The sequence below is a fragment of the Coenobita brevimanus genome, chromosome 110 (assembly GCF_032717465.1).
Source record: "Coenobita brevimanus isolate Jiangsu-jjx chromosome 110, ASM3271746v2, whole genome shotgun sequence".
Taxonomy (NCBI): Eukaryota; Metazoa; Arthropoda; class Malacostraca; order Decapoda; family Coenobitidae; genus Coenobita; species Coenobita brevimanus.
The window spans coordinates 46,448,841-46,465,160 of record NC_137063.1 but is presented as its reverse complement, the minus strand read 5'-3'; the positions used below and the strand labels follow the sequence as shown (position 1 = coordinate 46,465,160).

Below are 16,320 nucleotides of genomic sequence, written 5' to 3'. Positions count from 1 at the left end.
GTACACAGGAAACCATTTACTGTACTACACTGGGTGGTACCCATATAACTAAATTATGGAACCTGATGGTTTAGTGGGTAATCATGGCAATCCAATCAGAGACCCTAACCAGGTTTATATCCATGGAATGGTTGGGGTTTACTGCTCACGTGATGCCACTCAGGGATCAGTGAGGCTGGTCACTCTCAACTTCGATGTTGGGACCAACTTGCCTAGACCCGCGAGCTCCTACGCTCCTCATTGGGCAACACAGGATTGAATGATGATGATGATGATGAGGTACACTGCTAGTTAGTCAGTCAAGCAATTAGCCTCGACAATTTCCATGCTAATGTTTCTTATGATAACAATGATTCTCTTATTCTTGTTGTGGCTCATCCGAATGTGAACAAAGTGGACTGCAGACTGAAGTTGTCCTTTGGCAGTTCACCATCCTCCTAGCAGAGTAGGGAGGGACCTGACAGACATTTGCATAATCAGGAAGTATAGCAGTCCAGTTACATTGGTGCCATAGCATAAAAGCATCCCTCTCCAGCATCATTCTCTAATTCAGAAGAACTGAAACACAAAGTATTCAAACCTTGACCAAGAGACATTTTATTTTCCAATTAAAAAAATAATGGAATATATAGTACAGTATTTACACAGTAATTTTCTGGCTTATACACAATGACTTGGAACAATTTGTTAATTACGTGTTTACTGTAATGCAGATAATGACTCTAAAGTTAACCATAACTGATAAGTAATAATGCAACATTATCACCAATGAGCATTTGAACAATCAATGCTTCTGAAGTAGATCTGGTATAATTTCTAAGTCTGATGGCAACTGAACTTAAAACTATAAAACAAAAAAAGCTCCTGAACATTTTACAGTCAGTACTCGTTATACAATGGGGTTACATCAGGTCATACCTTAACGTATAACGATTTTATCGTAAATCGGGAGATTGAAACATTATAAAAAGGGGGTTACGTCAACTCAACTTCCCAAAGTCACCTACCCCAAGACTGAAACAAAAATGACAATCCACCTTAATCACTTCCCGTGTTGGTCCAAGTCATCTCCAAGACCAAAACAAACACTATCACACCAATACAGGTGGTGTTACTCACGTACAGTAAATCGTTGCAACAACACAACAATCATACTTGCGTAACACTGGCCTGGTGCTACACGATGTATAGGCCTACTGTAGAACGATGCTTGGCTGAGAGGTGACGATAGCAGGGGAGCACATATGAACGAGTGGAAAAAAACAGGGCTTTGAAGGGGTGGTGGGACCGCAAATGAACCAAAACAATGCTCTGCATGCTGGGGCCGCCATCTTGCTTGAGACAAGCGACTGTCGCCTTGCGTGTGCCTGGCGCTACATACAAAATTTTCTGAGGGCAATATCGTTATAGCGGGAAATTCATTGCAAATCGGATTTGGGGGTGGAACTTTTCTGTTATCATTGTAGTGAATTATCGTATACCGAATCAACGTATAAAGAGTAATGACTGTATAAGAAAAACCTTGAGTATTTAAAAATCTACCTGAATTGCACAGGCCACTGAGAAGAAAGCAGTGGAACAACACATTTTCAATGTTAGTAAAAAAAAAAAAAAAAAATTTGAACAATAAACTCTCAATGGATTTAATATTTCAAGGAAGACCTAATGCATATACTGTTTATGGAAGGAAACTTGAACATTCTCATAACATCAATATAATTCCTAGGATAACATACTAAATGAACTCTGGCAACAAGAAAGTAAGCCCTCAGATTTATATGGAGTTATGCAACTCTGCTCTGACAACATGAATCATATGGGAAAATTACTGTTAGATTTCTGTGTGAACAAGATATGTGTTGTATACAGACAATCCATTTATCATAATTACCTGAACAACCCCCAACTTCATCATCACTCAGCAATATTCTCTCCAACAACCACTCCAAGCCTCCTTCCTTCTAATCTTCCACCCCCATGTGTGAATCTTTAAGCTTCCTTTCTCCATTTTGCTTATAAACACCTGCCAAAAATACTGACAGTGCTTACAGTGGGGTTAACTGTCTCTTGGCACAAGTGGATAAACAAGCCTCCTATCATCAGTTGTCATCATCCTGACCATTTTCTCCACCTAAGGATGGGGTGAGGTAGGATTTAACTAATGCCTAACACACCATCCACATTTTGCCACTATTCAGTAATAATCATTCTTCCTATAATTGTCTTTCATATTTAATGAAATAACAGAAAAATAAAACCCATTTTTCCCATACTTACAGTTACCATTATCACAGAGTTGACAAAGACTGGCAAAGCATAAATGGGGACTTACTAGACACACACTCCCATCACACTTCAACAAGGCAAGCTTATTGCTACATGTCACAGTGCAAGGTACCTGTATTATGGACGTACTTTATCACCGGTTCTGTAAAAATGCATGGCAAGTATCACTACACTTTATGAACTTTATTGGGTAACAAGCTCAGTAAGCTCACTATCTTGTCAACCAATATATTGAAAATTTCCTCTGCTAACCACTTTAAAATACAGTGTTTGTGACAATAAATATTAGCACAAACATTCTCTGAACATTACATTAATTACTTTAAGCACAACAATTACATGTTATGTTTATAAAGCTGGGATTATGGAAGCCATAACTAAAAAAAAATGAGGATACTAAATGGATATTTAATTTTTTCCAGTAAATTTTAGTAAAGCTTCAGAAAGAGAAAATAAATTGCTCACGTGCTGGAGTGAGTACTGAAAGCTTCAACATAATTTCCTAATATTCACTGGAAAACACTCACACGTAACATTCTTTAATTGCTTAAAATTTTTATTATTAATGAACCAAAATGCCATTTTGCATATTAAATTCTCTTATGTGCTCCATAAAAAACAAATTTAAAGCCTTTCTTAAGAAGTTACGGCAATAACTTCTAAAAACCCCTTGACTAGAAGAAAACTCTATCATAATCTCTCAATAGGGTCACTTGATCATTAACATACCTAAACAGACTAGTGGTACAAACTACACTGTAAGTTTAATACTGCATGACAAAGCTGGAGATATCGTACTGATATTTACTTCAGTTTGGCGGACTTCTTCAACATCAACTGACCCAAGGAAAGATAACGAGTAAATGAGTTACCATTGTAATCAAGGGCTGTATCACTATGGCATCACTGCACCTGGTACACTTAATACTATTCACAGCCTGTGTTAGAAGGTCTCATCTTCCTTGCATTCACCCGTCTCGTGCCCAAACACTGCAAGAAAGAGAATAAATTATCTACAATAACCTAGCACAATTCAACTTATGCAATAACTGAAGCCTGGCATTTTTAGGATGCACAAATACTGTATATAATGGCATATAGGTCAACTTGGCGTATAAGTAGAACTCCCTTTCAAACAAAAAGTTTGATACTATAGGTAAGTTTATCACAAAAGTCAAGCCCCCAATCCATAAGCCATCAAGATGGAGGCATGTGGCATGAAGGTAAGAAGGCAAAGTTTCCCAAATCAACTACAAAAACATGCACAAACATACAAATACAGTAGTCATACACCCCATTATACTTGCATCATTACAAACCATAAGTCAGCAATCATACAAGCATACACCCCTTACTAGTCACAGCCACTGACCACACCTCACCCTTATTCCCTGCACCATGGTAAGTCATACCACAAAAATGATGTATGAAGTGGGTCTGAAACTGCAAGTTTTTGCCTGTGACAACTTTGCAAGCAACAATGCAGCAGCAAGGGAGAATGGAATTAATGAAAAACTTGAGGGGGAAAAAAAAAAAAAAAAGTGGCATTTCTAATGTGATGTACGGTGAAGAGGATATGATGTGAAGAAATTTGGATGAAGAGGATAACATCACTGAAGACAAAGCAGAGACAGCGAACTGGAGTCAGATCCTAATGATTACCTTCCTCTGTCTGTCAATCACAAACTAGACTTTGATAGGTTTTAGATGTTTTATAAAGATGTATGAAGTTCAATTGTAAATAAACATTACTGTTCTCCCCCTCTCTCTCTTTCTCTGTCGAATGTCAGTGAAGGACAGTTCTAAATAACCTATACTATGCACCTTATATTAGTCATACCACAACAAGTAAAAACAACTCTGCTACCACCAACGCAAAGGCCTTGAAATAAAACTACTCATAAAATTTCATCAAAGATTTCAGAGGGTTCTAATTTTATACCCATGTTATAAATCAAAACCTTGAGTCTGGCCACTCTAAATTCTGCTTCGAGGTTTGATTTATACACCACCATATACAGGATGCAACTACAAAGTCTGAGCAATGATATAACAAATAAGTCCCTGCAATATTAAAATTGCTCACCCTACCCTAGTATGGGAAAGGAGGTCTGGATGATGATGATGATAATGAATACGAAAATTAAATATGACAAAAGACAGTGCCATGCCTATATAAAGCCTAATGGATTGTAAACAGGAAAAGCAAAAACACTCAATAAGTGCAGGGTGTTTTCCTTAGCTGAATGTAATCTAAAATTGCTCACCCTGCTCTAGGGTGAGAGTGAAGGTCAAGATGATGATGATGAAAACTAAAATTAAACATAAAAAAAGACAGTGCCATGCCTGTATAAAACCTAATGTAAACAGGAAAAGCAAAAACACTCTCACTAAGTGCAAGGTGTTTTCCTTAGCTGACTGTAATCATCTGGAAGTAACCAGAAAAAATTTCTCGTGTGTGTCAGCTTTCATTTGGTGTAAACTGAGATGGATAATCATACTCTAATGGAAAGGTACTTCCCTCAGCTGAATAATTGTCTGGAAACAGCCAGCATAATTCTTAGTGTCCTACTTGTCATTTTGTGCTTAGAAGTCTTCAGCCAACAATATGCTGCAGTACTGATATCACTGCAGAAGGGGCAACTGTTAATGCCTAAAAACATAACCAATGTACCAAACATGTCTGGTAGTGTATGGTCAGTACAGTAGTACAAAATGCTTTTTATAATGAATGGGTGTTTAACTGAAAGATACTAGTTGGTGTTGATACTTGCTGGAATTCAATTGAGGCGCCCCCTGCTGAAGTGATGCAAGTGACACCATCCATCCATCCATCATCCAATCCTACATTGACCCATGAGGAGCGTAGGAGCCCAGGGCTAGGGAGTTGGTCCCGACATTTAAGATGAGTGACACCTCGGTCGAAATTTAATTTTCACTTGCATCGAGTAGTATGATAATAGCTCTATGTGAGGTAAGTTTCCCAAAGTGATTCAGGGAAGTGGTGTGGTCATACGGTCCATAATCCTACACAAAACCACAAATTTTTGGAGGAAATGCTGCACGAGTTTACTTTCCGATCTGTAGTAAGGCAAGAGCCCGGAAGAGGTGCCCAATCAATCAGCACACTAACATGTGCCCGCCAGCCAATGGCAGCGCAGCAGGGCCGCAGTCATAGCTCCTGCCTTGTATCAACTAATTTACCTTTTTTTTTTCTTTCTTTCTTTTTTGTGTGTGGTTTTCTGACCTGTACGGTTCGTTGTGTTAAGAAAAAAAAAAAAGTAATAATATTATGAAAGGAAAGTCATTATTTTTTTAGTAACACTCAACTGTGTGTATGTGTCTACATAAACGAATATTATTATTTTGAGAAGTCCTTACGAGTTTTACATTACCTACTGTTTTATTATTTTTTTTATAAGAAAATATTATTCAGCATTGACCCCTTGTGCCAAAGGGGGTTCTACGGCTATGATTAACTGAAGTACCCAAGAGAAAGCCTTAGTGTTAAGATAGTGTTAAAAAAAAATAATAATAATATTATTATGAAAGAAAAGTCATTATTTTTTCTTTTAAGTAAAAAGCAAGTTGTGTATGTGGCTACATTAAAGAAAAATAATTTTTTGAAAAGTCCTTATGAGTTTTATATTACCTATTTCTTTTAATTTACAAGAAAATAATATTCACTGTATTATGAAGAGGAAAATATTAAGTACTGACATCAAGAACATATTAAGTGACGATGTAGTACAGTAAAGTAATAAGACAAAGCACAATTACATTCAATATTATTATTATCAGGGTCACTGTCTCGCAATGGCTTGGGTAGGCCTTCAGTCTTCATCAGCCACTTATTCAGACAGTTTAAAACAACAGGATTATTAATAGGTAAAGGATGCCTCTTTTTTATCCATGCAACTCCGACAAATCTTTGTATGTTGAGTGATATCGTATGGAGATACTTAAAATATAAGGTACAAAAGCGCCATGTGCTTCAAGGGGTCATGTATTATCAGCAGATTAATAATAACCTGAGAAAATAGCGTATGAGAGTTGGAAACGAGGTTAGTGCCACCGATTTGCTCCTTGGTTCACTTCCGCTCTAGAGGTGAAGTGAGACAAGGGCAAGCGGGAGTGAGCCAGCCCGCCAACTTTCAAACGCTGTTTTCTCGACTTTTTGTTTGTGTCACTTGCATCACATCAGCAGGGGGCGCCTCAATTATGATTTTTTATGTGTGATGCATATTATAAGGTTCCAATAAAAGCCACTGAACATGGGAGTGGGGATATAATATTAGAACTTTAAGAATGAATGAACCATTGCTGAAATAAATAACACTGCTGGGACATCAATATTAAAAGGTAATCACTGTCTATATCATGTACTACATACTAAAAAACCACCGTCAGACTAACCTTCGCACGTGTCGCAGTACGGTCGTGTGCTGTTCCTCTCGCCATGGTGGAGGGAATGTGGAGGAGAGTCAGATGATGCCTGACAGGGACAATCCTCTGTATCATGAGCATCAAATACATCACAGATGTCACAGAACAGTCGTGGTGCTACCAGATGTCGTCCAGGAGGACTGCTGCCATTCCTAAAGGAGATGTTATCACTGTGATTGATCACACTCATCTAAACATTTGCATTAAGCAGCCTAACCCTGGGCCCCTATGCTACTCATGGGAAAAAAAGAGAGGATGATTAATGAATGGACAGATGATGTGTGCAATACATGACTGACTGGCATTAAGGATAAGTTGGATTCCAGAAACAATATTGAATAACTGCATAACCTTGCCTGGAGAAACTATGAACACCATTCAATCTGCACTTTCAGTGAAAGACTCAAATTCGAGTACACTATCCTTACAGATTTCCAGAGAAATAAACAACTGTGATATATAATGAATTATTCTCATTATCCATCCAACCATCATCCAATCTAACATTGCCGCATGAGGAGCTTATTAACTATACATAAACATGATGTCAAATGATGATGATAATTAGCAACTGTTGGATTATAACATAACATCATTTTAAGTATGGGAATAATGTGTCACTCATATTGGCATTAGAATAATACTGGCAGATAAAAGTTTATATGAAATCTGACACAAAATAATAATGGAGAGGTGCTCAGTGAATAGCGCATACACGTCAGTTTCTCCACACTGAGCTGCAATTCAAGTTACCAATGCCTCAGTCCTCTGCTCTACTCTAACAAAATATAACCTTTTCATCCTCAAAGTGTCATATACATCTTCCCTGCCACTTGTTTTTCTACACTCTTGTGGATGAACAGACGGAGATGAAAAGATGGACTGGAGTGAAACATAACCTACATCCACCTTCAACAGCAGAAGAAATAAGTTAGTCATAATCTGAACCTCTTTCTTCATTCAAAATCAGAGAAGAAAACCCAAGTTACATGTAAATTTAAAACATGAGACTCACATGTTGGCTTTGGTGTCATCTGGAATATTGCCCATTTCAAATATCTCAAGACGTGTTTTCACCTCATCATACTTCCGCTGCATGTCAACAATAATAGAGTTTAGGAAGTTGACTTGCCCCTCCAACTGGTCTTTCTCACTTTTGAGAGATTTAACAAAGCTATCTGTAAGGAAGAAAAAATAAAGTCCTTAAAAGTCAAATTCAAAAAATACTATTAACTGTACACTGTCACCATTATGTGTGAAGTGAATGTGTGAGTCACAAAGGCATGGTACCTTGTTGGGGTGCACAATTCCATTAACATAGTAGAAAAATTCACTACGGTAGGAAAAGATGACGGTGAAGGACATGCAGAATCAATATGTCAAACAGAAAACTTCAAAACACATTTCTCCAACTAGAGGGAATAGCTACAATAAATGTTGCCTAGATATTGTAAATTCCTTCCATTTGAGATGCCTTTCTTAGGCTTATTAAAATTCTTTGGTAGCTGCAGGGAAAAAACTAGCAACTAATTCATGAGACAAAAAAGAACCACCACCTACCAGAGTCACTGTTGGATATTTCTGTGGATGCTCTTTCCACCTGAAGGTCGACAATCTTACTCTCCAAGCGCCTCTTCTCTGTCTCCAGTACGTTCACCTTAGCACGGAGAATATTTATAGACTCTGCCTCCTCCAATGCCGCCTTCGTCTTCTTGTTGTTTTCCACCATCTCCGTCTTAAGGCTTGACAGCTGATCCTGCAGGCTGACAACTTCCTCCACCAGGTTGAATTTCTCCAGGTCAAGGTCTCCAATGCGCTTCTCGTGGCTGTAAGCACGGAGAAGGGGAGGATGAAAGAAAGAAGAAAATGTTAGAATTGTACATTAGTTAATAATGCAGCGACTGTACAGTACATATCCAACGTGCAAACAATGGGCAGTCTGGGGTCATACTTTTACTATTTAATTCCAGTAAGTACCAGGTTAGTATGGCTTATACTAACAGAAGATCCTGATACAGTACTGTACTTACTGTACTAACTGAGTATTTTAGATGGACTTGACAATCCATCTACATTGAATATCCACGCTGAATTATGTTACGTGAGACCCAGTGATGATAATGATAATTACTGTCAATCACAATATAGTTAGTGGTAGGTGGTGGCGACCATCATCCACTCACTTGATGTAGTGCTGCCTACTTCTTCCTTAGCCTTTATCATTTTTTTTCTGTGCTTGCCCTCTTCTCTTCCTATTTCTCCCTTCTTTCCTGTCACTTCATAATGCTTTTCTTTCCTTTACAGGTGGCTTTACACTGAGTGACAAACCAAATGGTTTCCTCTAAGCCAAGAAACCATTTACCATGCTGGGTGGTAACCATATAACCGATGGGTGGTAACCATATAACTAAACCATACGTGCTCCCTACATGTCAACAAGTGGGTTGGTGGATGGTTAGTGCCCCTCCCCGTAAAACAAATACAGTAACTCAAAGTCAAATGGCCACCCCTTACAGGATTATGGTGTCTGGCAACAGATAGACAGATAGATATAGATAGACAGACAATATAGTTTCAAATATCAGCTACCATATACTGGGTGTCTACAGTATTCTTTTTATGGATACAAATACTGTTACATAATTACTGGTCTGTCTTGCATACTGGTACTGTACTTAAAATATAAACGTGTACCACAAACACAGACTGATTGATATTGTATATATATATATATATATATATATATATATATATATATATATATATATACCACACAGTGAAAACACAGCAGAAAAGTCTAAACTGTAATGGGATGACACACCTACCAGTAATGATAAGTTACTGACTTTCAAAATACCTTAAGTTTTTCAGAGTAAAGTGCTATACTATACGTCTGCTGATACTGTAATACAACAAGAAGCATACTTATTTCAATTCACCCATTATCAAAAGTGAAATACAAACCTGAAAAATACAACACAACAAATAAGCACTTAACTAGGAAAGGGTATAAATAATCTTGGGGTGGTTCTACGCACATTAATAAATCCATCTTGCACAAAAATTAACAAGATACTCACTTCATTCAATCATATTTTCAGTTCCAAGTTTCCAGTCAGCTGACTAAGGTGCAATATAATACAGTGACTGGATTCATAATTATATATAATGCATGTCACGGACAGGCCACACTTTACATCAGTTCATCACGTGGCAGTGATGAACGAACTCAATGCTACAGTGATGTTACTTTGTACTGTCAACAACGAAGTCCTACTGCCTTACCTGCTTCTCTCTTCATGCACTCTGAATGTCGGTCTGGTGAATCTGCAGTAACTGACACAGATGATTTTATCTGGTCACATATCGGTGTCATCTGTATCAACTGCTTTGGATTCAACTGACAAATTTTCAAATGCCTTGGAGATACTAGGTGAGGCAACAGGACTTCATCTGTCATGAATACATGGCAATGCTAAATCTATGAGGTCCTGTCTAAAGTACTGATTACCATTCATATAGCCAATACATAAATTTCAGTAGCATTTTCTTTTTCTTTCTAAAGAAAACTGAACAGCTTTCCCATGACCAATACATAAATAACTACCTTTTGATAAACTGAAAAATACTTCCTATGTAGATCAATCCCACCCCCTTAATAACCACAATACCAAACAGTTCAGTACCTGCACTATAAGGCACACAGAATATTCTGGGCCAAACACCTGTTGATGGCAAGAACTTCATCTGATATGCTTTGTACCAAATTTGTCTTGGTACAGAAGGCTACAAAATCAATACATATGACCAAGAAGACATATATAAGCTTGGTTAAATTAAAGAAGTCTTACATCCCTGGCTGTCTGCAGTTCTCCCCATTCCACATCCAGTATCAAGAATACAGTACATGATATAACAATTACCCACACTATACATGTATACTGCAACAACATGGGAAGCAAACTATCAAAAACAATTTTCACAAACTTTTGACCTACTGTGTGATACAATAAAAATGATTCCTTGCAGTATACTTTCCCATATCATCCTTACAGCGTGGAAAATAAGGTACCCAAAGTCACTGACAAATGTCTCATCATGTATTTCCTTTATGAAGCTAATTCAATGGGAATGCAGATGACAGTTCTCCCTCTTTCATGCATTCTTTTAGTTTTCTGGACACTACCTCACACTATCTTTAGTGGAAAAATGAGGTCATGATGATGATGATGATGATGATGATGAGCTATACCTTTGTTTTCCTCTCTCTGTTGTTGAGTAGCCAGCTCTTTACTACTCTTAACATTAAGAATGATTAAAAACAATATCCTGAGCATGACTGTTAAAGGCCTTATCATTAAAACTGAAAGTGTGCATAAGGCCTCAAATTGTTAATGATAATTTCCTTGGCACAATGATGTGCATCAGTCCATTCTGTGTCACTGGTGACTACACTCTATAATGTGGAATGCAGGCTGATCACATCTAACAATGAGAGAGAGAGAGAGAGAGAGAGAGAGAGAGGGGGGGGGACCTATGAACTCACTCTCAGTTTTAATAACAAAGCTGCAGATTCCCAAAGGAGAAAGATATAAACCTCTCATCTGCAATAGTCTTAAAAAAAAAAAACTCCTAACATCCACAAATCTATAAACTACACAACATAATATGTCAAGTAATGTGTCCTATCCTACTGTGTAACTATAAACTTTACAGTACAAATACATACATGGGGTCACTCCTCTATCAAAGCTAAACCAAAACTAATATAAACTGAAGCATGCATGATGTAAGACCTTTTTATGCTATGTATCATTAAATCTAACATCTTCAGTCACCACTACAACTGATATGTATACAGTCGATATAGAACTGGTATAGCCAAAACTCCAGCAAACTTCTGGGTTCTGTTTTCTTCAACATGAGCTTCCTGGTTCCTGTGAATATTGAAGCAGCTTTTGTGCACAACTGATTAACCAGCTGTCACTAAACTGGGTCTCACTTTACCTCTTTCTTCCCTCCACCCTGACTTTTTCCAGCAACCCAAACACTTAATCTGTGAATTAAAGGTACACTATAACTGATAATGCATTCCTGATAAATAACTGTAGAGCAATATCAAATATTTTCATTAGGTACGACACAGCATTGGATACACAATAAAGCATATAAAACCTGTCCCAAAACCTAACACATTTTAAACCAAATAATTAAATCCAAATTCCATCTTGAAAACACAAGACCTATGCCCACACAGTTCTCAATAGCTTCAAGTTTATGCAGGTGACCAAAACACTTAGTCAGTACTAATGATGCATCTCTAAGGACGGCATGTCTCCCACATATAATGTAACCAACCAAAATCTAAAACTGTCTTCCACAGGCGGCTGAAATAATCCAAAGTCAAAGTACAGAGCCTTCACTAGCCTCTGCAGGGAGCTTGCCCAAAGATCAGGGTGAGAGAGAGAGGCAGCCAGCTGAGCGAGCGCGACTCTGGATCACAAGCCGTCGCAGAGAGAGTAGGCTTGACTCTACCTGGCTACAGGTGGCACAGAATGTTTACGTGTTAGTTGTCTTACAGCTAGAATGGCTTTTAATATACTGTAATTCAAAAGGTATTGGATAATATTTGCTGAAGATGAAAGGGTGGTCTAAGGCTATCCACAGTGAAAATGCTGAATGCTGATGAGCTAGAAACCACACAATTTGACACAAAAAAATCTAGTATTTAGTTAAAACAAAAATATCAAGAATACAGCATTATTATGCAAAATTAAATTCCACTACATGAATGACAGCAATGTATTTTAAGTTGAATTCTTTTAAGTACTTTAGACAAAACATACAGGATTTTACCTAAACAGTGAAGTTCTTTAAATGAACTCTTAGTTGTACATTTGAAAACTAATGCAAAATCTAACAACTGAAGCTATGTACAGTACCTGTACACTTAAACCAAAGCCAGACTAGATTATGCTCTTACTGTCTATGCAACCCTTATACAAAAAAAAGCAAAGGGTACAGTAGTTTGGGGTTTGCGGACACACTACAATATCGACAAAAATACTGTACAGATCTATACAAAAATATCACACTAGGTTTTCATAAATATCAGATTAAGGTACTATGTTATGCCAATTTTGTAAGGTTCCTGATTAATGCTATTTTAAACATTCAGTACATTTAAGAGGTCTTTTGGTATTACAAAAATACTAAGCGTTACCTAAGTTCATAAAGCAATGAATATACAATGCATATCCCCTTCATTCCCATTAACAAAGCCAAACCAGTTATAACACCAAATGCTTTACTGTATGTATAAACCCAATAATTAATTGTCGGACAAGGAGATGCTTTATCTTTCATACAACTATCAAACATACCAGTAGGAAACTTCAACAACATAAACTATGAACTTAGCCTTCCACAAACAGCATTGCATGAACTGTCTATCTGTGCAGGCAATGATCACATTTTTGTACTTATACAGTAGTCCCCTAACATCAAAGCAGTATACAATAAAATTTTCACAATCATGTCTCTGCTACTAAAGAAGCATTTAACATCCACGTCTTTAGCTCTGTGTACTGAAATTCATCATTCCTCCTACCCACCATCCTCCCAGTGACAGCCCTTATTACACTATACACTTTTTTTTCTCTTTTAAGCAACTCCATTCCATAATAACTTATTCCTTAAACAGAGAAAATTTTAGCATCACTCAGGTATATATTCTTCTAGTCTATTCTCTACAACTCGATTGAGCTTTTTCAGCACAACTCAACTGCAGCAACAAAAGTTTGATAAACATCACTGATATGAAATGCCAGCTATGTTTGTGTTAATGATTCCCCCCCACCTCACCTTGCATGATGAGACTCCATAATTACACCTCTTCCTTGCCATGTACCTAGGTGCCACATCTGCAGATTCAGCTGAGATGCATTTTCCAAGTACGGTATGTAACCCTTGTGGATGTGGGGGGACTACTGTAGTGTATTTGTAGCTATAACACATAGTATAAAGCTCTGAAAAAAGTTTCCTGATGAATGGTTACATTACCTTCCTAAATGCAGACACTACATAAAGCTTCTAGGAATGAGGAAAAATCTTTATATGGACAATGCCACATGCTAGTATCACTGCGTTGTCCCCTCCACCTTCTAAAGTCATCAACAGGGCCTACTTTGCATGCCAGGACAATGGGGCAGCTTACCTCACACAAATAAGTCCAGAATTGATGCATCAGACTCTTGACTAGAAGGAAAAAAGAGGAAGAGGAAAAAGGGTGTGCCAGAGAGTTATTATGAGACTGAACTATTACGGTGTATTTTAAGTAGCTATGACCTTCTGATTCTATCAAGTAATAAGGACGTAATAAAGACGTGGTAATGATAACTATTTAACTACAAAAGTGAATTTACATGTGCAGTACTACACAACACAAGTTGGCATTAGGAAAGCATAAGACTTAATCATTCCTCTATAAGTATGTGTACTGTATACCGAAATGGGAATACCACACATACAGGTTACAGCAATGAAATGTTTTCCAAGCATTTGCTTTAATAAGCTTCTCAACAGCCTTTCTTGCTGATTCATGAACTAGCACCCTGGTTATCCTACGCAAAAATAATTCTCTACACAGTAACATTACAGTCTGTCATATTATATCTGCCTACCTGTGGAATCTGCAAATGTCTACTAACCTAATAAGTGAAATAAGTGATCCAGCATGATCTAAAGAAACACTTAAAAAGTCATTCTATAACTGCCGAGGAAGCTCGTGGATCACTAAAAGCTGGTGCAAGCTGCATTTTACAGTGCAGTTGAAAAGTTAAGAAACTATACATACTTTTTTATCAATGACGCTATGTGCATGAGGTACTGTATTCAATTACAGGTACAACAAACTTATACCACTTACACCAATCTATTGAACTGGAGTTCAAAAACTTGATCACAACTGAAAGAGAATTTTATGATCATTTTCATCTCACACACTGAGAACTCTGACCTGCTATTATCTACCAAGGAACACATCAAAAGCGCCCTCTACTATTTCCAAATTCTTGTGTATGTTCTCCTGAAAGTCTGTTATTAAAGACAATTGACAATGGAATTATATAACCGTAGTAGTACAATATTATATTTTTTTTTCTGCATCACTTTCTCTTGTATTCTGCTGGAATAAAATAAGCAATACAGCATCATCATCATCATCTCTCAGGCCTTGCTCCCTCCAGGGACCTACTGAATGTGTGCTCCTTGTCCTCTACCTGCTACTGATTTACGCGCTCCACTATTGTTGATGTTCGTGCTTGCTGGCAGTTGTGGTGGGATAGAATTCACGTCAACAAGCTATAGAAAGTCACCATGTTCATCTTTCAGAGAGTTTGCCCTACAATGCCTCTGAAATGTTTCTTAAGTTAGAGACTGTTCTGGCTCGCCCTCACATTGGACATACCAGGCTCCACATGAGTTCCTCATGTGTGGAGGTGTGCAGCCATTCTGAGATGACTGTCTGGTTCCCCTTACTGTCAGACACTTGCTAGCTGAGTGTCCCAGTTTGGGTGACTTACATCGGAGGCTGCTATTCAGGCACTGAGGAGAGGATAGAGTTTACTGTCTCTCTTCGATGCTTGGGAGAAAAATGCCTGGTACCCCTGGAGATGATGTGTTTTTATTTCTGAAGAAGGCTGGTCTCCTTCACCTTTTACGATTGCATTGTTTTTACTTTGATGACTAGTTTTTAATATGGAGTTTTTCTTTTTAATGTTTTTATGTTTTTACTGACTATATTTTTGCTTGTACGGCACCATATGACCTCGTTGTTGTGGTGCCATCTGTTCTATCAATCAATCAATCCCCCCAGGGAATTTCAGAATTGACTCCAGTCTACTTTGTTCGTAAATACTTCCCTCACTCTTTCCCTCCCTGTTTTTCCTCTTCCTTCTCTCTCACTACTACACTGTGCCTTGACATTACCCTCTGTCTTGGTTCAACGCCCTCCGGAAACCCCTCCCGGTCCGCACCATCATAAGTCACCTCCAAATCCATGAATGTAACAAACTTTAGTTTTTATAGCCAACATCTTCACAGTCAATATCTGATGCACACATTCAAACCCATTTCAAACTAACCCTGTTCAGCTAGTTTCTGAGCTTTGGTACTGTTTTGAACTTTGTCTACAGTACACAATTCATGTTCCCTTGTATGCTGAACATACTAACACCTTGACTGTCATCCCTTTGGACAAAGGAAACTTTTTCTTTATACATACATATATGCCTCTCTTCTTTTGTTGGTTCAGTGGACCAAAGTCCTTAAAATCTTTAGCCAGTTCAAGTGGTTCATTCATCATATCTGTTCATTACATCGAGATCTAGCATTTTTTCTCTACACTCACTAGTTCATTCTTATAAACATTCATTCTGGCTTTGCCATTCACCATCAAAACAAATAAACTAAAACAACAGCACCTCATATAGAAGGGTGAGGCAATACCTATGAAACAGTTAAAAATTTTTGGTATCTTGGTGATACCGTTAGGCATTGTTAAATGACTTCAGTCATTTACTTCTAAAC

The 16,320-nt window shown here is 37.7% G+C and overlaps 1 protein-coding gene across 5 annotated transcripts in view; it reads right to left on the bottom strand.

The window, feature by feature from the left end:
• Positions 1-1,954: 1,954 nt before the first annotated feature.
• The window catches only part of CLIP-190 (Cytoplasmic linker protein 190), a 90,701-nt gene continuing 76,335 nt past the window's right edge, over positions 1,955-16,320 (bottom strand). For all 5 annotated transcript variants that reach the window (XM_080286051.1, XM_080286047.1, XM_080286048.1 and 2 more), the window contains 4 exons: positions 8,293-8,558; positions 7,748-7,910; positions 6,703-6,884; positions 1,955-3,276 (listed from right to left, as the gene is read on the bottom strand). In XM_080286051.1, coding sequence (XP_080142177.1) covers positions 3,230-3,276; positions 6,703-6,884; positions 7,748-7,910; positions 8,293-8,558 — 658 coding nt within the window. In that variant the 3' untranslated portion in view covers positions 1,955-3,229. The remainder of the gene's footprint in view (positions 3,277-6,702; positions 6,885-7,747; positions 7,911-8,292; positions 8,559-16,320) is intronic.